Source organism: Lytechinus pictus, chromosome 18 (assembly GCF_037042905.1).
Source record: "Lytechinus pictus isolate F3 Inbred chromosome 18, Lp3.0, whole genome shotgun sequence".
NCBI classification, from domain to species: Eukaryota; Metazoa; Echinodermata; class Echinoidea; order Temnopleuroida; family Toxopneustidae; genus Lytechinus; species Lytechinus pictus.
The window spans coordinates 10120562-10146162 of NC_087262.1; the positions used below are offsets into that span (position 1 = coordinate 10120562).

The 25601-nt window shown below is 35.8% G+C and overlaps 1 protein-coding gene across 5 annotated transcripts in view; it reads right to left on the reverse strand.

The window, feature by feature from the left end:
* Window positions 1–790: 790 nt before the first annotated feature.
* Window positions 791–25601, reverse strand: part of LOC129281983 (rho GTPase-activating protein 24-like) — a 36244-nt gene continuing 11433 nt past the window's right edge. For all 5 annotated transcript variants that reach the window (XM_064113109.1, XM_064113108.1, XM_064113106.1 and 2 more), the window contains 5 exons: window positions 20794–20919; window positions 19320–19452; window positions 10458–11544; window positions 5286–5399; window positions 791–4632 (listed from right to left, as the gene is read on the reverse strand). In XM_064113109.1, the coding sequence (XP_063969179.1) occupies window positions 4546–4632; window positions 5286–5399; window positions 10458–11544; window positions 19320–19452; window positions 20794–20919 (1547 nt within the window). In that variant the 3' untranslated portion in view covers window positions 791–4545. The remainder of the gene's footprint in view (window positions 4633–5285; window positions 5400–10457; window positions 11545–19319; window positions 19453–20793; window positions 20920–25601) is intronic.

Sequence of the window (25601 nt, forward strand, 5' to 3'; positions counted from 1 at the left end):
GTTCAAGTCCAACCCGGAAAACTGTTGATTTGAATAAATAGAGAAATTTTCATCAAAATAGGATGTAAAATAAGAAAGTTATGACATTTTAAAGTTTCGCTTATTTTTCACAAAACAGTGATATGTATGCCTGTACAACTCACATGCACATGAGACAGTCGATGTCCCTTACTCACTATTTCTTGTTTTTTATTGTTTGAATTATACAATGTTTCATTTTTCACAGATTTGACAATAAGGACAAACTAGACTGAACCATATATATAGTATCAAACAATGTTAGTTCCACATGTTGAGGGAGGAATTAATCATTGTTTCACTTGACAATGAGGAGAAATTAGCATATTTCATATAATAAAATACAAAAGAAATAGTGACTAGATGACGTCATCAGGTTCCTCATTTGCATACTGACCAGGATGTGCATATAACTGTTTTGTGAAATTAAGCAAAACTTTAAAATGTCATTACTTTCTTATTTTAAATCCGATTTTGATGAAATTTTCAGTGTTATTCTTGTTGGATTTTTCTCTTTTTATTCAAATCAACTATTTGTTGGGGTGGACTTGTCTTTTAGAAATGTATGTGACTCCCCAAAATATAATTGTATTGAGTCTTGTGGACCTTGGTCACAATTCATAAGCTGTCCCTCGACTGTTCATGTGTAAGGCCCATGTTACCATCTAACAAGAGGGATACATGGTTACATATAATTTTTCTCTAATATATACTCATGATACAGAGTAACTACTTAAATACTACAGTCCAATCAAAATCTGACACTAGAAAATTATAATCAAATGCTATTTCATTTATTTGATATAATCTCATATCATATACAATATAAACAAAATAGAAATGTCATTCCCCAAAGCCCCATAGACAAAAATAAAGTATACAAGATCAAACATATACAAAAGTTACCTTTTTTTCTATATGCAATATATGAAGCATGCACATGTGCATGCAAGTGTTAAAAAAATACATTTCTATATGGACCAGCCATAAACTTGCCCAGTGTAATTTCGTTGAAAGTCTCAATTCAGAGGAATGTCACTATCGCCAAATTCTTTTCAATTTCTTCCCTTTCAATCTTAATTGAATTTGTCATAATTTGAAACAAAAAATTGAGAATGCATTATTTGGCCTAGCCAAACAAACCAAGACCCCGTCTTACAAAGAATTATAATTGATCCAATCAATCGTAACTCTATAAAAACCATCAGTGTCATGATTTTTTCTACAGGAAATTTGCAAAATGTCCTTTGTAAACAAAGGAGATCACACCAAATTGTCAAGAAATCAATGAATTTATGGATATACATTCATATCCAGATAAAAAAAAATAAACACACATTTTATATGTTGACTTTGCTGGCTTTCCATAGTTGCGATTTATTGGATCAATCGCAACTCTTTGGAAGACGGGGCCCAGACAGTATAAAAATAATAAAGTACAAAGTTGAACCTGACAGAGTTCTGCCCAATCAAATATAGGCCTACACATCGTTTGTTGTTGAGATAAAGCTCTAAAAGAATCCTTGAACAAACTGATCAAGTGTTCGGAGGTTTGAATGGAACATGCCAAAATATTCAATACAGAAAATGAGCAATCACTCATTGACTGGCAAACTAAAGCAAAGCATTGACACATTATTAATAGCTATACTCTTTTCTTTTGATCTATGCTGATGAACAGAACAGACAGTCATTATCAAAAGCAGACCTGCCAACCTCTGGGAATGAAAAACTGTATTCTGTGATAAAAAAAACTGTATTTTTCCCCCAAAAAGTGTATTTCATAATAAAATGCTTGGCCCACTCGCTCATCGCGGCGCTCAAGCTGCATGAAAGCTAAAATGCGCACTGCTCTTGCAGATGAAAAAAAACAACATTAAAACATGTGTATATCTTCACCCTGGTTTTAACAAAATGATTGAAAAAAAAATAAGTTACCTGAAATTACATTGATCTAATAACCATATTTGTGTACGTTTTATGAAATAGAGACATATAGAGATGATTTTTCTCAATAAATTACGATTTTGTAAAAAAAAAAAACGATTTTTTTTATTTTTTTTTTTACAAAAAACGTACTGCCGTATTTTGGTAACAAAAACGTACTAAATACGGCTAAAACGTACTGGTTGGCAGGTCTGCAAAAGGCATATAAAATGTATCAAAGCAGCAGCAGCCTGCAGGCGAGACACAATCATTATCTCTCTTTACAATTCACAAAATTATTGTGAACAAAATAACTGCTTAGCATATGCATACATCAAACAATTTCAGGTTTGTCTCAAATATTAAGAAAAATATATATATACATATGGATACAATAGGAAATATTAAACATGATAGAATGTACAGAGCTTTCAAAAATAAAAACATTTTCTTTGCCCTGAAATTACTGGCGTGTAAAAATGACCTTTTACTGCATGTTCATTACATTACATACCTTCTGAAACTAAGAAAGACATTCGATTACAAAAATAAATTGATCATTAATATGGAAGATCTATTTTATAAGTTCATCCTAAGAAAACATATAATGCATTTATTTGGTTGGTTTCACACAGGAAGTATAATATTCTTGATTTTATATGAATTATCTACATTCACATATGATATGCATGAGTGGTGGAGCGGAGGATTATCTTTTGTATTTCTTGGGGGGGTGCAACAATAGATGTCCCCCCCCCCATCCCATGAACAGAGGATAATCCTCTCCCCACCTGCCCATGCACAAACATGATATACACTCCGTACAGAAATGAGTTACATATTTGAATAAAAGTTTGAATTGAATAAAGCAGAAAAAATGCCACTCACTCCAGTGTAGAGCTATGCGGATCATTACTGGATTTTACATGTAGAACTGGGGAACGTTTCATCAACATTTGTTTGTCTTAAAAGTTGTCATGCCTAGGTCCCGTAACACAAAGGTTTAAAAGATTACCGGTAATCGTATGCTTGATTTTCACAATTGTACATTGTAGTCAATGCAATCAATCGTAAGATTGCTAAGATATGTGTTATGGGCCCCCCCCACGCGCATTTTATAAAAAGGACTTGTCGGCTTTGGCAAAGTATCTTTTTTCTAACAGTAACCATATGCACGTAATCAGTGCTTCTCAAACAATCAAATTCAAGAAAATTGTCAGATATGACAATATCAGAGCTGTCAACCTCTGTTGACCAAAAAACATACTGATCCATAATTAAAATCATATTTTGAAGGAAAAAACACATTTTGGTACAAAAATTGATAAATTACACATATGAAGCATGCCAATCAAATTTAACAAAAAACACATTTTGCAATAAATTTTTTTTTGTCACTTTTGATTATGAAAAAACATACTAAATATTAAAACATATTAGTTGAAAGCTTTGCAATATGTTTGACAGAGATGTTGATGAAACAAACTACGGTCAATATTGAGGATATAACTCAGTGGGGACATTTCATGAAAAGGCGTGTCGGATGTTTCATCCAACAAATTCTATTTTATCTGACAATTACTATATTTCAGTAACTTTCAGAAAATGTTGATGAAAGATTCTTCTGGACTAGTTGGATAATACATAAAAAAGATCATTAACGAAACAGTCCCTACTAGATAGCTTTGGCACCTCACCCAAGAGAATCCTGCTTGGTGGTTAGGCAGGATTTGAGTGCATTTCAACATGAAACCACTGGTTCTTAAGGCAGCATTTCTAATTATTTCTCAAATTCAACACTACATGTACCTTACATTCAGAAATAAATATTCAGCAACTCCCCAATCACTTGAAAACCACAAGACATAATTTGTACACATCCTGCTCCAAAAGTTTTAAATGACATACCATTGTAAAAAATAAAAGTGTACTCCCGGCTGAAAAAAAATTGAACAGATAAGTAAAGTCAGACTAACAAAACACTGAAAATTAAGGTATGATATTTTTTTAGTTTTGTATTATTTCAGTGAAAATAGTTTTATGCATGTCTTCATAACAATGCAATGAGCAAGCTGAAGATGTAAATTCCCCCATTACTGTTTTGCATTTCATCATATGAAATAATATTTATTTAAATTTTGTTCTCCAAGAATGAAAAAAAAAAATGATTTACTATTCGATTTATACTCCCACATGCCTTGTACAAAGACTGACACATTCTAGTAGGTAACAAGTTGATTAATAATAATAAGCACACTACATAGGCTTTTGCATAAGGCTACCCGAAGGTTGAGAATGAGAAAGTATGCTTCTCACCAGCTTGTGTAGACGAATTTGTGAAAGACTCGCATTCTGTTTTCATAAAAGCCAACTTGTTCCAAGGATTTCATTCTCCTTGAGTGAGTTTGATCCATATTCAGCTATGAAAGCACCGAGTTGTTTCAGAAGTTGCTTGTTATGTTAGTCTTATTACTCTGGACTATACACATTGATGACAGTGTTGAGTTGCTTTAGAATTTGCTTGTTATGTTCATCTTATTACTCAGTGCGGTTGATGAAAGCGTTGAGTTGCTTTAGAAGTTGCTTGTTTTGTTTAACTTATCACTGTGGTCCATATTCATCAATGAAAGCGTTGAGTTGTTTTAGAAGTTGCTTGTTGCGTTCATCCGTTGCTCTCCTAGCACTTTCCTGATTGAAAAAAGATAGAAGTTTAAAACAAAAATAGAATAGAAGTTTGAATTTCAATTGAAAAAAAATGATTATGAACATGCTGTGCTAGTACTTGTGTTACCCAGTCATTAAAAAAATAAACAATGGAAGAGTCAAGTTGGTCCTTATTGTCAAATCTTTAAAAAATGAAACATTGTATAATTCAAACAATAAAAGACAAAAGAAATAGTGAGGGACATCATCATTTGCATGTCACTGAGTTGTGCATATCACTGTTTTGTGAAAAATAAGCGAAACATTAAAATGTCATAACTTTCTTATTTTACATCCGATTTTGATGAAATATTCAGCATTATGCTAGTTTGATTTTTCTCCATTTATTCAAGTCAATAATATTCTGGGGAGGACTTTACCTTTAAATTTAATATAACAATCTGGTCAGCAAATTTTCATCTTCTCTTTGTCTTGTGTTATTTAAATGTATCCTTTTAAATAATAAAACAAGACTAATTTCTTTGATAGAAACCAAGCGAATGTCTATGTTAATTAATAACTCATAGTGATTTCTATTTAAGTGTGGAAGACTTTTTAGATCAAATATTTAACGAAAAAAAAAAAGTGATTTGTTTTAACTTACAGTCACACACTGTATACCACTTCACTTTACTTACTGCATTGTCGTATTGTATCTGCATGCCCTCACACTTCATTTTCCATTTCCTTAGCTTCTGATCGTAATCTTCCTTCTGCTTACTTAGTTCCTGTTTTAGCGCCCTCACTTGTTCCTGCCGAGAGACACAAGTCAGTCAGAGATAAAGGATGTTATTTTTTATGGAGCTTTGACCTTTTTATTAGTATTCAAATATTGTGTGTGAAATTACACGCAGAGGAATGAAGGAATATAACTTAAAATCTAAACCCTTTTCAATTTGATGACATTCTAAATGAAGGAACAAATTTGCAATATAATTTGTTTTTAAAATGAAATTCTTACATACTCATTCCATTTTATCAATGCATATGAAACGATTATCAGCAAATATTTCAATACAATCACACTACATTATATAATTCATGGATGATGGGATGGCTTTAAGAAAGCAAATGGTTTTCTTTGTAAAGGGATCGATACTAGGTGTCTGTAAACAACTGTCAAAAATGCAAATGGAAATGCCTAAAATTACTCTTATGATTTATATAAAACCTAAAGAAACATTCCCAAATGTGCTCGATGGAAGATCAAGGGGGGGGGGGGTCGGATTTTAATCATTTTAATCATTTTAATATTTTATCCTCTTCATGTACACCTATGTCTAGAGTTGCCAATTTGTGCTTCACTGATCACAAGTTTATGAAAAAGACCAACAACTTTTTTTTATCTTTAATGATAATAATAAATATAATTATCTCCATTTTCAATTACCTATTACTCCCATTCATAATTCTATGATTTTTTCTTTCTTGACCTTCCATGTTTTCCTTTTTTCTTCTCCTTTTTAAAATGTTCTTTATTCCATTCCTCATCACTGTCTACCTCTCCCTTGGTCGTGTTTGCTTTTTCTTAATTTTTCATTCTTTTATTCTTTGTTACCAGCATTTTTTCCCTCCTTTTTCTATAATTCTTTTATTCAATATAACTAACATTCAGATCTATTTCCCCTTTAAACCAGACAGATAATATTTTTTCTTGCAAACAACAAGAGATAGTCGGCAGGAAAGAGAAACCGTAGAGGATATTCAAACCAAATGTCTAAATACATGATTCACGGCCCTGACTCATACAACACAGCCTCTCAATACACCACAAACCCTCAGCTTCAAGTTCGATCAACTAATGAGACAGGAGTCGTCTGAACAGAGGAACCGACCAGGGGCCCCCCTTTCACAGAATCGCCATTATAGTCTTGCTTCACGGAAATCCCCCCAAAATGTGTTCTAATCCAATATATTTCTATGTGCTGTCAATGAAGTTCGCCTTCTTTTAGATTAGAGAAACAGTTTTTTAACCCCCCCCCCAAAAAAAAAAAAAAGACATTGTTCTATTAAAATTACTTTCAGCATAAATAGTAACAATTCAGAGAAAGGGAAAATTAAATAAACACAATTTTCTTCTTAAAAGGTCAAAAGGTGATCTTTCAGAAGTCCAGGAAATGATCGTTGTTTGTGCTCAACCTAAGAGTAACTTGAAACAAATGTTACCAACTCCACAGAATATGACTAGTCAATAAAGGCTATATGAAATCCTTGAGAGAGATACATGTAGCAAGAAAGAGAGATTTGTGTATCATCAATAATAATACAGACACATACTGTCAATGTTATTAGATATTAAAAGTATATTAATACCACTACATGTATTTCTGGTTCGCACAGATGATCTGATATAGGCGGACAGGCTTGACCTAGTTGTTTCATTGGGCAGTCTAGATTTAGAGAGGGTTCGTGGGATTAAGCTTCCTCCATACATCCTTCTGGTTTCCTTATTGAATATTGTGGACATAATGGACTTTATAGACCAATATATACCCAAGCCAAGCTCGTCTGACAAGACCAAAAGGTCTTGCTTGGTGTATAAGCCCACTTGATCTTAAAGTTCATTCAATTCAATTCAAGGTTTATTAAAAACATGAGTCGCAGCCAAATGGCTGAATTGGTCATGTATACAAAGTAAAAACAATTAAAAGACTCATTACATATTTCAAACATTAAAAAGCAGTACACCTTTGTACAAACTGACATGAGAAATATGTGTATAGGCAAGAATACTTAGGCAATGAAAATTTACATACATGTATATAAGATAATGAGGAAAGGTGAATTAAGAATAATAAAAACAAAATAAGTAAGCTGTAAAAGATCAATAAAAATATATGTATATTAAATAAAAGAGTTGATTTCCTCATTCATGAAAAAACTTGATATTGCAAGTAGGCTGGTATTTCTTTCATGTTCATGTCTAAAACCAGTTGGTATACATCTACCAGTCACGTTTAAAAGTCTAATAGGTCCTGCCTCGGCAGTAATAAGCCAGGACCTGGGCTACTTTTACTTCATTTGTTAATTGTGTTTGTAAACTACTATGTAATTGTTTTATTTTATATGTCATCTGATCCTTTATGAATATTGAAATAAAGTGATACACATTCATATGAACCATGTTGTCTTAATATACTCAGTTTATCTTACCCCATTTAGTCTAATTCACTTAGGCAATCTTTTTGTTTAACTAGGGCTGACAATAAAATGGGAATCATACTAAATAATGATTCATTAACTCTTTGCATGCTGAATTAATTTTTGGAGGATAATAATGACAACTGTTTTCATTTTATTTTCTTTAATTCAAGATATCCATATTGCACCAAATATACTTATTATTATTATATAGATGTCATCCAAGAACTACTGCCTTTTATTAGCTTATCTAATTTGAAGATAGGGGAGAAAACTAATTATAACAATTGTTGAATTTAATTGTATGAATGTGCAAAACAGCGCGCAAAGGGTTAAACAAAGTAATAATCGTCAGCCCAAGCAGTCATTAGACCATCTAAAAAATGGCCCAGATAAAGAAATGCCACCCTTAAAGGAGACCTATACCCTTTTTACACAGGATTTTCTTAGCCCCGGACTATCGCTAACCCCGTACTATTTTTTTTCCTTTTCACACATGCCAAATTGTTATTGCTAACCCCGGATAATGAATGCTTGCTTTTCACACACGAAACTTGCTAACCCCGGACTAGTGGTAGCTCATCATTCACTCGTACCCTTTTTACGCACGCTAAAATTGTCTTAACCCCGTACTATAGGTGGGGCTAAATTGCCATTTAGCCCCACCTATAGTACGGGGTTAAGCTTAGCCCACTTTCGTTTTACACTAGCTATCTTAACCCCGTACTATCGCTCTTAGCACCGCAATTGCTGGGATAACCCTGCTTTTTTGCAGGGCCAAATAATCCCGTACTAAAGGTGGGGTTAGCCCACTTTGCAAAAATGCTGTGTAAAAAGAAAGTGGGCTAAGCTTAACCCCGTACTATAGGTGGGGCTAAATGGCAATTTAGCCCCACCTATAGTACGGGGTTAAGGAAATTTTAGCGTGTGTAAAAAGGGTACAAGTGGTTGTAGTCACAGCACACTGCTTGATTAAAGCTTGATTGATCTGACCGCATCAGCAGTGAGAACTGATCATAGAAAACAATCTTTTCATTTGCCCCATGGTCTAATTAAAGGAGACCAAAACCCAATGAGAAAATAAATTTTACTGGAAATGAAATGGGAGCTGCGATTTAAAACAAGTTTAATCGAATTAAGCTATAAAATAAGAGAGCTACAATGTATGTACATGTACGGGAGTTTGAAAAGTCTTTCAACACTTTCTATAGGGATCCTCAAATTGGCAAAAAATTTCAAATGGCTGCTTTTGTGGACAACTCTCCATTTGTTTTGTACACAAACTTTAAGATTTTCCCATTTAGTTTTCATACTTTTGATGATCTCCTTCTGACCATGGCATATGTGGTGTGAGTTACATATTTTTTTATATGACACCTTGATAGGTCCTTGTCATTTGATTGGCTGTTTGATATCGATCATATAGCCCATTTTACAATGATGTCATCAACCGTGCAATTTTGGATCCATAAGATTTTGTCCATTGCACGCGCACAACGGGACTGCAGGCACCACAGGTAAAACCACTAGTGTTTGAAGCGTGCATGTTATATGTATACAAAATAATCAACAGACGGAGCTCGCACTGCATGAGCATATTTTGCATCGGAATTCATAAATTTCATATGAAAAGGATCTATATTTACGTGTCATATAAACCAAATAATGAATGTTCATTTCATTCATGCAATGGACAGAATACTTCTTTCGGTGAAAGCTGAAATGATTGATCTATTGCACTCATAAACATGAATTCACTATTTGTATACCATGACATATGTAGTGCTCAGCAGGAGGCAAGATGTGATTTGAAAGGTGATGGAAAACAAAATGGAATATATAAATCAAATTTAGAGCTGGTCTGAAATATCAGCGATTTTCATGTGTGTTAGCCAATTACAGGATCCCATAGTAATTCGAAAATTCAAATTCAATTCAGTTTGATAAAAAAAAAACCCATCAAAAAGTCTGAATACTAATGTGATTTCACAATGGAATGGCAGACTGTTAGTATGATCCTCTCTTTTTCGTCTTTCCTCTCAGATTGATTCTCTCCTTGGGTTTTGGTTTCCTTCAAACTTCTGGATCCGATTATCCCTGTATAAACTTATCTTAAGAATCACAGAATTCTAGAGTGAACTGTGGCCAGTACACGATTCAATACTTAAGTCAGAAAAATTAGTCTTTTCTTAATTTTGCTCGGACATGGCAAAGTCGGTATTCAAATTCTTGATTTTGGTCAAGTCTTTTACCCTAAATTTGAGTTGCTTCACAAGGACATTTACATGAAAGTAAAATAATTCAGAACTCACATTGGAAGCTAAAGGATTTTGTACGCAGTCATCCTGAGCTGCGCAGAATAACACAGTAGTAGGTTTGGTGCAATCTGCTAGTAGCGCATTATTTTGCAACAATGCTTCTCAGCAAGGATATTAGCTTGAATTTGGACTTATTAATGTTATTAATAGAAGTAAAAAATTATTAATCTTTTTGAAAAGCAACAGACTTTGCTTCAATCAAAGTATTGAATTGAATACCGGCCCTAGTAGGTGATTCATAAAGCTGTTCATAAGTTATGAGTGACTTTTAATACCAACAACTAGTGATCCTTATACGAACATCTTTATGGAACACCCTCCCGGTCAAGAAGTTCTTCAACTTGGACATACCTGTAAATGTGAGTATGAAAGAGTTAGGTCTCCAATGTGAGCTAGATCACTTTCTGGTGTGCCCTGCATTAAGTCTATCCCCAGACCACTTCTCTCCTTGCGGGGTGACGCCGTCTCCGGCTCCCGGTGACTGTTCGTCGAGTCGCAAGGCGGCATTTGCAACTGGCAGGCAGGGTTGATCATAACCAAGGACTCACTGTTCGTTTTAATGCTGGCAGTTGATGCAACCGATGCCGTGTCCTGGAACTCTGAATATGGTACATGGTGGGAATCCTGTTCAGAAGTTCCGAGCGAGGAGATGCTCGCAGTGTCCGAACCAGATATACTGTCCCTATAAACAAGGCCGTCATCTACACTATAGCTACGCTTTGAGAATGCAGAGTTCCCGTAGTGTTCCATGTCAAACTCCTCTTCGGGATTTAAATCAATGAGAAGCGAGTCCGAAGCCATTGTCTGGACTCGAGGAGTTCGCCCCTGGCGATCCTGGAGCTCTTTAATCAAGTCAAAGCTTCCTGATGGCATCTGGCTGTGCGCTTTATGGCGAGGCGGGGGCACGGGTGCATTGGGGAGATCGTCATACGATTTGGAGCCATTGCTGAAGCTGATGCGGTCATTCGACGGGAACATGGTATCGTACTCGGCTACAAGCAGGTGGATGAACTTCTGGCTCATTGACGTGGCCTCCATCATGGCCGTAGGGTCCTCGTTATTCGCTCGGAACATGTTCGGTCCAAAGACGGTCGAGAGGTTGAGCACGCCCATCCGATTGTACTTCTCATACTTCTGGACGTCGTGCAGGAAACAACACATGTATTTCATCAGGTTGTAGTTGCATCTCGGAAGCAGCGCAAGCTCGCGGATGAGTTCCCCCTTCCCATCATCCTCCCGCTCCTCGTAGAGTTTGATGGCCTCGTAGAAGTGTTCGTAGTGCTGCCAAGGTATGACGGGCTCAGGGAGGGAACGTAGGTAAAGTTTGAGAAGGGATGCGACGGTATGAACATCCGATTTCAACGCTTCAAAGTCAGGTTTGACACCAACATCATATAGATCCTGAAGCTCTTTAACTTTGTTGGTCCTTCCTGGCAGTCTAATAGAAATAAAAGAAATAATTTTGAGGAAAATGGTTATTACAATGTGAAACATGTGATACTGATATATCGACATTAGCATAATGAGCCATAAAATGTTGAGACAACAGAACATGGTGGAAACATTCTAAAATTTGAAAGCGAGAAAGGCAAACATGCAAAAATCTTGACTTTTTAAAATGAAAATCATCACAATGAAATCATTGTGATATCATGAGTTTACTTGCAAGAACAACTTCACTTTACACAATTTTTGTGATAAGTAATTGTGTAGAAATGAATATAAACTGCGGAAATTGCGAAATTGAATTTAGGAAACTGGTCGAAAATCTCTGGCATGTCTTTTACTACGAATCCCGCTACAAACGGGTGTGAGTGGTCACAAATAAAAAGATCTGAAAAAAGCTAATAGAAAGAGCTCCCATACTTTTTGTACAGAGGAAAGCCAAATATAAGCTGAAATTCAGCTGAAAATCAAAACCAAAAAATCTGATATCTCACACCCCTGGCTACAAATGACCTGTACATCTTTTCGTAGCAGCTTTCTTGCATTCTCCATTTTATTGCTTATGGATGATGACATGTGAGGATTTGTATAAAAAGGCTGTTTGTAGGATTCCGGCGGATGACTGACGGCAACCTTAGCGAGTATATTATGTACCTAAACTGCCCCCTACGCCCCTCTTAAAACCAATCCTTTGTCCCCCCCCTATCACTAGCGTACCTACGGGGGGGGGGGGGGGGGGGCAGAGGGGGCAGACTGCCCCCCTGACGAGTCACAACCCATGCAAGAGACATATCCCTGCCCACCCCCCTGACGAGTCTTGAAGACCCTTTTTTTTTTTTTTTTGCTTGTCAAATTATTTTCTGGTACGAAATCCTTTATTTGTGGTTGAAGACCTTTTTTTTTTTGCTTGTCAAATATTTTGGCGGATGAATTTTGAATTTGCCCCCCCCCCCCTGTGGAAAATCCAAGGTACGCCACTGCCCCCTATCCAAGTTAATACCCATCCCTAGAAATATAACTCTACAGCAGCATATCATAGAGAATCTGGTAGAATATGAAATAGGCATTAGAAGATGAAAAACAGCCTACTCAAATTGTAAACACAAAACCCCCTTAAACCTTTGGTGAACACTTCCCTCAGACATACTTGTGCAGATATTGAAGCCAATACAAACCAGCAGCATTTTTAATATACATGTAGCACTCCCTCTAGTCTTCAACTACTCAAATCTGGCCAGCTTCGTTACCCATAATGCAACATTCTAACCAGTGTAGTTTTGTAATATAGACCCACTTTAAATAATGATTACACACTACACTATTCACTACATTCATACCAAAATAATTATGTTATCAAGTGGGAAAACAAGTACCTCTCAAAATATTCCAGTTTCTCTATACAAATAAAAACAATTATACACTGTATAGGTTAATTTATTGCCACTATAATTAATAGTTCTCACAAAAGCTATTTCTAACACCGAATCAATGAGAGACCCTACACATTGTTGGTCAGTTCGCCCTCCCTTAAGGGCCGTCTGCACCAGCCCGAGTTTTCAAATTAGCGCGCTATTTCTGATCCGGCAAATTATCCCGATCTGAACAATCTCGAGATTGTAATGGAGACGCATTTATCGCGCTAGTTCGCTGGATTAATCTCGAGATTGCAATCCCTAGTCAACTTGGTATTATTTGCAAAATAGCGCGCTATTTTATGAATTATCCCGCTAATTCGCAGGTGCAGATGCACTCGGGATTATTTATGCACGGGGTCAGACAATAATGTATCGATGCCTTGCTCGAGCAGGAATCGCTCTTCTTGCGATGGTGGAGATGGGGTTTCTTGAATCTCGAGATTAATCGCGAAGAGGGCCGATTGGGCTAAAATCTTGAGATTGAGCAAACTCAGGCTGGTGCAGCACCACCTAATGAGATACCCCCACACATTATTGGTCAGTTTGCCCTCCCTTAATGTGAATAAATGGATTACAACAGAGAGCAACCATGAAGATTATTACCTTAAAGGGGAAGTTCACCCTGATGAAAAGTTTGTTGTAAAAACACCAGAAAATGTAATACAAAACATTGAGGGTTTGAGGAAAATCCATTAAAGGTTAAGAAAGTTATTTGAATGTTAAGATTTTGATTTATGACGTCATAGACAAGCATCAGCCCCATACGTTACGTAATATAATAAGCATAAATTTCAATTTCTTGATCGTTCGTGATGACTAAGAAATTTCTTCTTTCAGGGAGGGGTGTGAAATAATTTTTCTGAATTTACATACTGAAGGTACAATAAAACCAATTTTCAGTAAAAAAAAAAGACTATTTCAATGATACTTTTATTTCAAGATACATGGAAAGCTGCTCGCGTATGACGTCACAAATCAAAATTATAATAATTTTAAAAATCATTGATGAATTTTTCCTCAAACAATAAATTTTTGTTGTTGCTATTTTTACAATAAAGTTTTCGTCAGAGTAAACTTCCCCTTTGATAGACTTCACTGACATGCTCCCCCTTTCTTAAAGCCACCCCTTTGTCTCCTACCCAAGCTATTACCCATCCCTTAAAATATAATTCCTTGAAAGTTGAATATGAGGAAGTCAAAGCCAGGGATAGGCTTCACACAGGAAATCAACTGGGCTCAAATCCAGAGATCTCAAAACATACATGTAGTGTACACCTTTGCGGTGCTGCAGTTCGAAGGCTTGAATTTTCATAGTAACTGTTTGGAATAGTTTCTTATGGTGTTTAATCACTCGACTATAACAAGTATAGACGTATGATTCATAACATAACTTAATACTGGCAATTCTTGTTTTCATAATAATAATAATAATAATGATGATAATAATAATAATAATAAGCATCACAGTTTGCATCAATTTATTAAGTGTTTTATTTAACGGATGAAGCAAAACTTTACAATGCAATTCATTTTTCCTCTACGATAAAATGTTTATAAAACTTCCACAAGTGCTTGTCTCTTTTTGGGGTTTGGGTATTTTGCTCTAGTGTCAGCTCAAACTATTTTTTTACATGGACCTTACACCAATCAATATAAAATGTATATCACACTTTCAATGATTAATTCAAAACAAAATTGCTGGGACATACATGTATATATGTTGATGGTGTGTGAATGGTGCTTTTCAGGAAACGCAGGGAATTTCTCCACGTGTGAATGACACATCATCTTGTGTCGCTGATAGTAGGTCAGCTAGAGTGGTGACAAACGTAACAATTTCCAGGTAATTGTCAAAGGATTCAATGTTAAGCAAAATAGGGCTGAACGTGACTTTATCAAAATATGAATCTCTAAACTCCAATGAATAATAGAGGTTGATACACCTCTCATGCTATTAAAGGGGAGGTTCACCCTCACCCTGACAAAAAAAATATTATAAATATACCAGAATATATAATAAAAAATTTGGCAAAGGTTTGAAGAAAATCCATCATAGATTTTTTAAATCATTAGAATTTTCATTTTTTCAATTGTGACATCACATTCGAGCAGCTTCCTCGTAGATGTTGATTTCTTTTCCCATAAAATAAAAAAAAAAGATTTTAGTCTACCAGATAAACGGACAAAATCATTTCACACCCGCTCCCCGAAATGGAAAAAAAATAGTCATCATAAAGCATGGATAAATTGTTGCATTCTATATTACATAACTATTAAAACATACAGGGGAACTTCTTGCATTTGATGTCACAAATTAAAAAAACTTTTTAAATCTCTGATAGAATTTCCTCAAACCTTCACCAATACTTAAATTTGTTATTCATTCTGGTATAAATTTTACAGCAAAAAATTTCTTCACGTTGAACTTCCCCTTTAAAACAATGTAGCAATTAAACATGTTTGACAAAACAAACTGCCTCAAACTGCTAAACACTCAGTGGGAAAGTAGGGTCGTAAAAGGATCAAGATATCCTGTGCTTTTACAGATCCCATCTTTCCAAACAAAAGTAATACTAGTTGATCAAGCATCCGCCTGACTGTGTAGCCAAATAATCTGGACTACATGTAGCTTAATATCTCTGGGAGTCAGGAAAGTACCAGCAGAGAACAATTTAATATAAAAACATAAAACAAATCTATCAGGAGTTCTTATGCAGCACAGTAATATATACTTTGATTAGTTTCTGTGCTCTATATTAACTTGGTATATTATTATTATCATTGTTATTTTTATTATTATTATCCTCATTATGATCCTTATTATTATTTTTATTATTATTATTATTAGTAGTAGTATTATTATCATTATCACTATATTATTTTTATCATTATCCTTATTATTAATATTATTATTATTACAATTCTTGATATTATTACTATTACTATTATTATTGATATTATTAATATAATTACTATTATTATAATTATAATCATTATAACTAATTAGTATTGTTATTGTTATTATAAAACCCACCAATTAACCATGGGAAACGGTAATAAAAAAGTCCACATGTATCATAACCAATGCCCTTTCCCTACAATTGCACAAAACGCAAAACAAAATTTTCAAATTGCAATTTTTTCACATATCAACTACATGTATACCCCTTGAAAATAAACAATTATATACATGTTGGAAATCAAAATATAATGAGCAAAGTATTTAAATTGTTGAAAAGAAACTAACATGTCCTTATAGATACACTTAAATAAAACCTCAATTGTCATCAAAATCTAACATTTGGCATCAACTGAGACAAACTGGCGACAGAACAAGTTAAATTCTAATTAAAGAATTGGCATCTGCAATAAATTCATGTAATTGCCAACATTTGTTTGATCTTAAAAAAGAAACCTGACGCTCCCCCTCCCTTCACACATTTCATACTATGAATGCAGATTGGGATTAAAGCAACGAAAAATAACTCTTTTTTAAAACATGGCTAGTCGTAAACAAGGTTTGCTTATTTAAGAATGACCAAAGTAAATTAGAAATAAATTAGAAATTGATTGAACCCAATTACAGTTTGTCAGCCATGAAAAAATAACTTACCTAATATTACTTTAACACAATGGAGAAGTTGGAATAACTGTCCATGAAAATTAGTATTTACAATCAAAGCATATTCTTTTGATATAGAATTTTTATATCAAGAACATAAGGAAACGAATACAGCAATGACAGAAAGAAGTTCTGTTGATGCAAATTTTCAAGGTAAGTCTTCATACAATTCGAGCTGCAAACAAAACTATCAGTACATTTCAGATTCAGAGAACCAAGTGCTTCAAGTGCTTATGAGGAAATATCACTCTCTAAAAGGCAAAGAAACAAAAGTCAGCCAAATCGCTTCTTACAGACATGTCTGTTGTATATATATCTACATGTACATAGTGATCCGATCCTTAAAGGTAGAGAGGCATTTTCTCATTTAATAGAAAGATGTTAAAAAAAGGCATGAAACTGCTACATAAATTATGTTCAAATTGTCAAATTTCCTTCAAAAATTAATATTAATAATAATAATGGTATATTTACCCAGGGTAGCCACTTCAATTCCAAAAACTGTTCTCCCAGCGGGCCCTGCTATTATTACCCGGCTAAGCTAGGCTAACTATTCAGTGCACATAGCTTGAGGAATTACTTCCTGCCGGTACCCATTTACCTCACCTGGGTCGAGTGCAGCACACTGTGGACGAATTCCTTGCTGAAGGAAATTACGCCATGGCTGGGATTTGAACCCACAACCCTCTGTTTCAAAGTCCGGAGACTAATCCACCGGGCCATGACGCTCCACGTCGTTATGGAAGAGACCTTCTAATAGTCAAATTGTTTTTCAATTAATGGAATTCCAAGAGATTCTTCCCATTCCCCTTCTGCCATGAGCATGATAAAGGCTTTTGTACCTGAAGATACAGTACATTCCTCAGGAAATCCATGATCCTTGTTGCCCTTCTCTCTCCCCCTTCCCCTTTCACCCCCCTTCCAACACCAAGTTTCAACACCAAGATTCAAGTTTCAAATTTATCGATCAAAATCCACACATATTGGATCATTCTCAATTTTACAAACAAACAATATATGGGCAATTACAGTGAGACACAAAATCCACACATATTGGATCATTCTCAATTTTACAAACAAACAATATATGGGCAATTACAGTGAGATACAAAATCCACACATATTGGATCATTCTCAATTTTACAAACAAACAATATATGGGCAATTACAGTGAGACACAAAGTTACATATCAAATATATAAATATATGAATAAATATAAATACGAAATACAGAGATATATAGATAGAAATATAGTGGGTCCCTTACAGAATACAGATAATAGTAAAGAAACATTGAAAATAAAAATACATTTTAAAATACCATGATAAAGGGATCTTAAATGCTCCCCACACAATCCACCCTTTACCCCTCCCCTCCTCTCTTCCATCCCCAGTTGCCAGGACCAAACTGAAGTGATTTTATTTTAAATGAAGATGTACATGTACGTGGAACACCCTCAGTCATCTATTTCCTCTTCGCTCTTCTTCCCTCCCCTCCCCTTCCCTTCTAGAACCATAATGAAAGTTATTTCCTTACTGAATATATTTTTTACTGAATATACCTTCTGCATTTATTCTCTGACCATCCCCTCCCCTCTCCCTACCTCCAATTCAACACACATCGATACGATACATTGACTGCTGAACTATTCACTCGATTTAAACCCACTTCAAGAAAGTGTTTGTCATTTCAACTGAACTCTGCTGTATTATTTCATACTCATGGTGACACTTCTAGAGATGTAATTTTCCAAGATCACTTCACTTACCAGGCTATGGTAAATTTGAACTCGTATTAGTCGACCTGGACCTCGGCCAATGCCCACTCCGAAGCCCCGACCGTCTTCAGAGTGCAAATAGGACACCTTGGTCTCCACCTGCAAGGCTCTGCCGGCCTGAAATAGATTCTTTTATCGCCTTCCTCATACAGCCCCCAGATCCATCTCCCCCTACTCACCCCTCCCCGCCCCCCCCCCCTGTACCCCAAACTTCCAAGACCACAATGATATTTGTTTCACCTGAAAAAACGTTCCTCACACAATGATCTCCTTTCCCCATTCCTTCGTCACACCCCCTCCCCTGCCATGCCCTCCCCTCCCCAGCCCCCATGACAACAATGAATAGGGATGCCAGTTGGAATTGATCAGAGGGCATGAAAATCATCTAGAATACAATATTTTGTACACAAAAATGCTAAAAGTATGGCCTGAAAATAAATTGCCAGAGCCTGAATTCAGGCTTTTGCCTGAAAACTGGCATCCCTGAATGAAATAATTTTTTTACCTAAAGATACCTTCCTCATATAATCCATGATCCTCCCCTCCTGTAATCATCCCCTCTCCCTCCCCTATCCTCCCTCAGCTGCGGTGACACGACATTTGCTCCGGGCTTTATTTCGTCTAAGATACAGGGTTAGGGTTAGGAAAGGGTTTAGTGTTATTAAAATCCAGGGTTGAAGTAGGTCATTGCAGCGGAGCAAAGGTCACTGGAGCAAAGGTCATAGAACCCCCTCGGCTATCCCCTAACTTCCAAGACCATAATGAAGTATTTTTTCCAAGACCATAACTATTTATATAACCAGAAGATACCTTCCTCATATAATCCATGATTCTCCCATTCTGTAATCATCTCCTCTCCTCTCTACCCCCCCCCCTGTCACCCTTCCCTTTCCTCCCTCCCCCAACTTCTAAGAACATAAATATTAATGAAATATTGTTGTTGTTTTTTTACCTGAAGATACCTTCCTCATATAGCCCATGATTCTTGATGAACGTCACACACTGCTCAATAATAGATGGAATCTGTTTGGTTGTAGTTGTACTCTCAGATGTTAATGTGTCCAGGAGACTCTGTCCAAATATACCTGTCACACAAAAAAGTAAATGTCAATATTCCATTACCATTATATATAGGTGACATTATCATCTGATGTATGCTCGTAATCCTGGAGGTTTCTCAAATAGTTACCGTGCGCATACTCTCGCCTTTTTTATGCGTGTAAACGAGATTACCTTGCCCCGGCTCGCGGGTCAGACACGGCAATTTTGATCCACCAAAACAGTAGGATCAGACCCACGAGCCGGTGCAGACACGGCAATTTTTCTCTGTGTAAACACGAAGTCAAGTCTGCCGCGGCAATTGGTGCATGTATCACGACAAATTTCATCCACTGATCTACGTTTTTGACCCACGAGCCGGGGCAGCGTGTAAACACGGTAAATATGTTATGCTACAATGATAACATGCTTTATTAATCTTTGGCCTGTTTGCCCGAAACCTGTTTTTTTTCATGCTTTTTGGGGAAGGATGTGACCTGCACCTATTGAGTACCCCCTCCCCCTACAACATCCCTAAGGATTTTACCTCCTTCCCTCTTCCTAAACATGACCCTCCCGATGACCTGCGTCCATTGAGTGCCCCCCCTTTCTTCTACCAACAAACCTAAAGAATCTTACCTCCATCCCTCCTACCATACATGACCCTCCTGATGACCTGCGTCCATTAGGTGGTTTCAGACCGCCTCGAAGTTCGTCAGTTCCAGGTATTCTCTGATCGGGAAATTTACCCCGATCAGAAAATACCAGGTATGTTGGTAATGTGAAAGCAAACTACGCGTAATTTCCCCGAAAGAAAATACCCGCTAAATAGTAGGTACTTGGCGAAATTACGAGAACTTTCGCGGGGATTTTTCCGAGGTTGCAGGTATTTTGGCAATGTGAAAGCAATCTACGGGAACTTTTAGCCCAGCGTGTCGTTGGGCGCGGGCGCCGTGGGTGGCTGCTGGGCTAGTGATTTTGAATCTCGCGCCTTGCCTTCTTATACAGACCATACTGCGCATGTTCGTAACTTCATGAACTTATCCCGAAGGGTATGTTTCGGGGCGGTGTGAATGCAGGAATAATTAATGGGAATTTTTTAGCCTAAAAAAGTTCTCGTAATTTAACGGGGATTCTTATGATCGAGGCGATTTGAAACCACCTATTGAGTGCCCCCCCCCTTTCTTCGACCAACATCCGTATGAAAGGATCTTACCTCCACCCCTTTTACCATACATGACCCTCCTGATGACCTGCACCCATTGAGTGCCCCCTTCCACCAAGAACCCTAAAGGATCTTACCTCCATCCCTCCTAACATACATGACCCTCCTGATGACCTGCACCCATTGAGTGCCCCCTTCCACCAAGAACCCTAAAGGATCTTACCTCCACCCCTTTTACCATACATGACCCTCCTGATGACCTGCGTCCACTCATCCATCTCAGCTTGGTTGGTTGCCCAGAGAAGGAAGCTGTCATGGTTTCCGGCCAGACGACCTTGGCTTGCTTTACCTGGGAGGGGGCACCCAGGGGGATAGGATGAAAAAAAAACAAGAGGCACAGGTGAAAGTGAGATTGTGATGTTCAAAGATGCACGTTCACACTTCTCCATTCAGGAGAATACCTGTTAATTAGAGAACTAGTACAGAGCGCTGTATCATCAACAGATTTCTATGATTGATTTCAATGATTATTGTGTACAATCTATCGTGAAAATTAGCACTTATTTTTCTAATACATTTTTTATGGCCCTTTCATTAGGGTTCCCTCTATTGAATAAGAATAAATAAGAAAAAAATATATTCTGTATATATAACCAGAATTGATCAATGAGTGTGAATAAAAACATTAAACAATATATATAATTGTCATTGCTTAAGATCAAGATTAGCCCTTAATTGCTAAGGCTTTGAACTCAATTTATTCCTTGCTTTCACAATTCACCCAAGCCTGAACCAATTAAGAATAAATCATGCTTTTCACTTCCCTCCCGCTCAAATTATTAGGCCTCAATAAATTTGTTGTCATTCTTTTTGTTTCAAAAACTATATCTATAAAACATTGAAAATATCCTGAAAACCCATTGGAGGTTTATTCATATTACTTGCGTGCTGCATTAAATTGAAGATGATAATAAACTTATTTCACAAATTATTATAAAATATATTGTATTGTCAGGTTCAGGGTACAGTATAAATAAGACATGGGATTATAAACTTGTTCATATTTATATAGGCCTACATACGTGTATTATCATCATGAAATTATTAATAATGTACATTCGCTTCATATTATGTTTTGTGTAAATAGACAGACACTGAATTAACAAGAATCCCAGATAACAGATCTTAAAAAAAAAACATGAATTAAAATGCCCTTTTTTTTTCAACTTTACAAAAAAATCAATGATTGTGTTTATACTTCATATGTTCCATACCAAAATATATGTTCAGTTTATGGTTCTGTCCTTTCATATTTCACACTCGCAAAAAAGTGTGTTTACAATCAGCACTTAATTCTCTAAAAAATATGGTTTCTGCCTGGGGAAGCATATATAAAGCAACATTATGGTAATCCAAAAATGTTTAAATAATGTTTGGGGGTTGATTGTGATAGCGAGATATCAACACGTTACTCTCTCTAAAAAAGGGATCACGACTTGGCACCTTCTCCCAGGTTAATGTAACATGCAAATCGTAAAAATAACACATCAGGGGGGCGTTTCATCAACATTTTTGTCCGTCAAGTTGTCAGATCTGACAACTTTGCGTGATTTTGATTGGCTGAGAAGCACTGTTACTATGGTAACTGTCGGATAAAACAGAACTTGTCGGATAAAACGTCCGACAAGTCCTTTCATGAAACGCTCCCCAGGGCTCCGTCTTACAAAGAGTTGCGATTGATCCAATCAATCGCAACTCTATGGAAATCCATCAGTGTCATAATTTTTTCTACAGGTAATTTACACAATGTCCTTAGTAAACAAAGAGAAGCACAGTGAATTTTCAAGAAAACATCGAATGCATGATTATACATCATAGTTAGAAAATATTTTAGAACAAACATGCATAACAGATGTTGACGTTGCTGGCTTTCCATAGTTGCGATTGATGGAATCAATTGCAACTCTTTGTAAGACGGGGCCCAGGCATTTACGAGTGTTTCAAAATGCTCGTTCTGCCTTCGCAGGTGCAGCATCGATGCACCCTGACAATTAAGATTTGAAGGATAATGTGACTTCACAAAATGACACCGTGTTAATATACATCTCGGCTGAGTCATCACACTGGCTTAGGATTCCCTAGGTGCCTGACCATGTGTCCCGGATGCTTCAGGAAAATCAGACTTGGCATTATTGGGCTAGTGTTAAAATCATGCACAAACCAGGGATGCCAACCATAAAAACTCATTCTTTTCCTAAGTTATAGATGGAAAAAACAATACGAGAGGATCTTTAAAAACAAATTCTCTCAAGGTAACCAGGCACGGACTTTAGATGACATTTACGGGGTGCAAATTAGTCTGCCAAAATTAGACAGGCAACAAGAAAAAAAGGTCATAACTCATTTTACAGGGTGCGTGCCCCCCCCCCCCTTTGGACAGCCATGATCAAATTTTTTAATGTAAATATGCCGTTCTTACATAAGTGTGCCCCCCTATTGAAAGTCACAGCATATATTTTTAATTAATGGTGGGAATGTGTCGTTCATACATGAGTGAGGACCTTTTATTTTTGCTTGTCAAATTTTTCTTGGGAAAATTTTCAGGGAGTCTCTTTGGCAGCCCTGGGGATAGGAAGCACATTCTAAAACAACATATGAATAATCAGGCTCATCTCAGTGATTTATAAACACTATCCTGGTTTGCGGCCATGACATTCATCTGCCAACGCACAAATTGTTCACGAAATGGCTAATTGTGACATCTTTATCAAACGGGCCCAGAAAAAAACAAGGGGAAAATTACACGTGCTGTGTGCAATGGTACTGCATCAGTACCTTTCAGCACTCCAAAACCTAAAACAAAATACATGTTTATGACTATAAAATTGCTTAAATTGGCAATGCAATTAAAACTTCAAAATTGCTGCTTACAAATGCAAACTGCAATTATAAACTTTTGAAGCCATTTGAAAAAAATGATTTATGAAGTTTCAAAGGAAAAATGCAGCAATGAAAATATTTGCTATTAATGCCAATTTGAAAAAAGAAATTGGTTAAACAATGCTTTACATTAAATATATTTTTCTGAATGTTATAAAACGCAAGGCAGTATCGAATCATAGCTTAATGGGTACTTTACACACTTTGCTTAATTGTCATGCATTATTCTTATTGCATAAAGGCAGATATAGGGGCATTGCTTCCTTTAGGAGACACTTTTCTAGTTTTTCTGTTATCCTAAATTGGAGCAATTACATATGGAATATACATGTATGAGAAGAAAAAAAAATGCACTGAACATTTTGACACCATATTCAGTGTAGTACAGTATGTGGAGCAATTCTGGAATAAAAACGATTGTAAATTAGCTAATACTAAAGCTTGGGTAATATGGGGTAATAGTATGTAGCTTTTTATTAAAGGACAAGTCCACCCCAACAAAAAGTTGATTTGAAAAAAAAAAGAAGATAAAAATCCATCAAGCATAACACTGAAAATTTAATCAAAATCAGATGTAAAATAAGAAAGCTATGATATTTTCAAGCTGTTTGATTTCACAATACATCAACATTTTTCTGGGGTGGACTTAACCTTTAAAGAAACAGTACATTAAGCACTACATGTATATGAAGGAAGCAATGTCAAAATAATAATAATTATTATAATCATTATTATTATCATTATTATTATTATTATCATTATTACAAAATCATTACACACTTTAAATTGGCAATGTGATGGAAATAACAAAATCATTGATTAAAATGCAAACTAGCAATTGCAGCTATATTATAAAACAATATGACTGATCAATATTTCAGTTCGCCACAGTATAAAAATGAGTAAAAATTTGACAATCATTGCAAATTCAACAAGAATACGTAGACTTATCTTGACTTTATGAAAGCTGTATACTTCAGAGGTGAGTAATAATTCTTGTATTAAATAAAATCCACAAGTACATAATAATTCATTTCCATCGTCTGCGTGATAGGAATACCATGACTTTCATCAAAGTAGGAGCTGAAAAAATGTTTTGTTACTGTTGGCAACTTTCGTCATCACATGTAACTGGTGTAATAAAAAGCATTAAAAACTAGTTTCTATGGAGATTGATAGAAAAAAAAAGCTCTATTATATGGCAAAACTAGGGTAGTCACAGAAGTGGAAAATTCATAACAAACTTATCAATAGATAAGGAATGGGAGATCTGTTAGAACTGATTGCAATTGAGTATTACAGTAAGTCTGTACCTACATGGAGAAAAAAGACAGGTACAGGAGTTTCAGACTATCTGCCAATTTGTAAACTTCAATGTGGAATTTAACGCAAGCTTTTAAAGAAATATTTAAAGGACTGCAAACTTTGCTCAAGATTTATAATGCCAAATAATCACTAAGTAAGTAAGATGAAGAATACAAATCAATGATTAAATGCCTGTTGAATCACTATTTGAAATACTATTTTTTTTTTATTGAAATGATAGGCAAGGCAAAAGAAGCATTTGAAAATTTCTGTTGGGTATCAATTTCTTTTTAAATATTGAAAAAAAATAGCAATGATAAAAAATAGCTAAAAGACTACAGAGGTATAATTACCTTCCATAATATTTGACTTATCTGCAGATAGGATTCATGACAGGAAAAAATACATGTACATGTAGATGTGATAATAGCTACTTGTATTCTCTGTTCTGCAACTTCATATAACAATAATTTGAACTGGCCTACTCAAAACACTATGAGAAAGCTTTTGAATTAATTCAAGAAAATCCTTTATCAAAAGTCTGGAAATACTCAGACTCAAAGATCTGAACCGGATACAAATCTAATAGGCCTAACTCTGTATAATAATCTTGAAGTTTTGATAAACCACTGAATTCTGAAATTCACCTATCAGGCTTTGTATAGAGACCACCCAGTTCCAGTGCATAGAAGGTTCATAATAGATCAATGTATATGGTTTTGGCATATACCGAGGTGGAAGGCAAGGTAGCCACCTATCCCCATTATTACTTTCTTGGAAAAAATA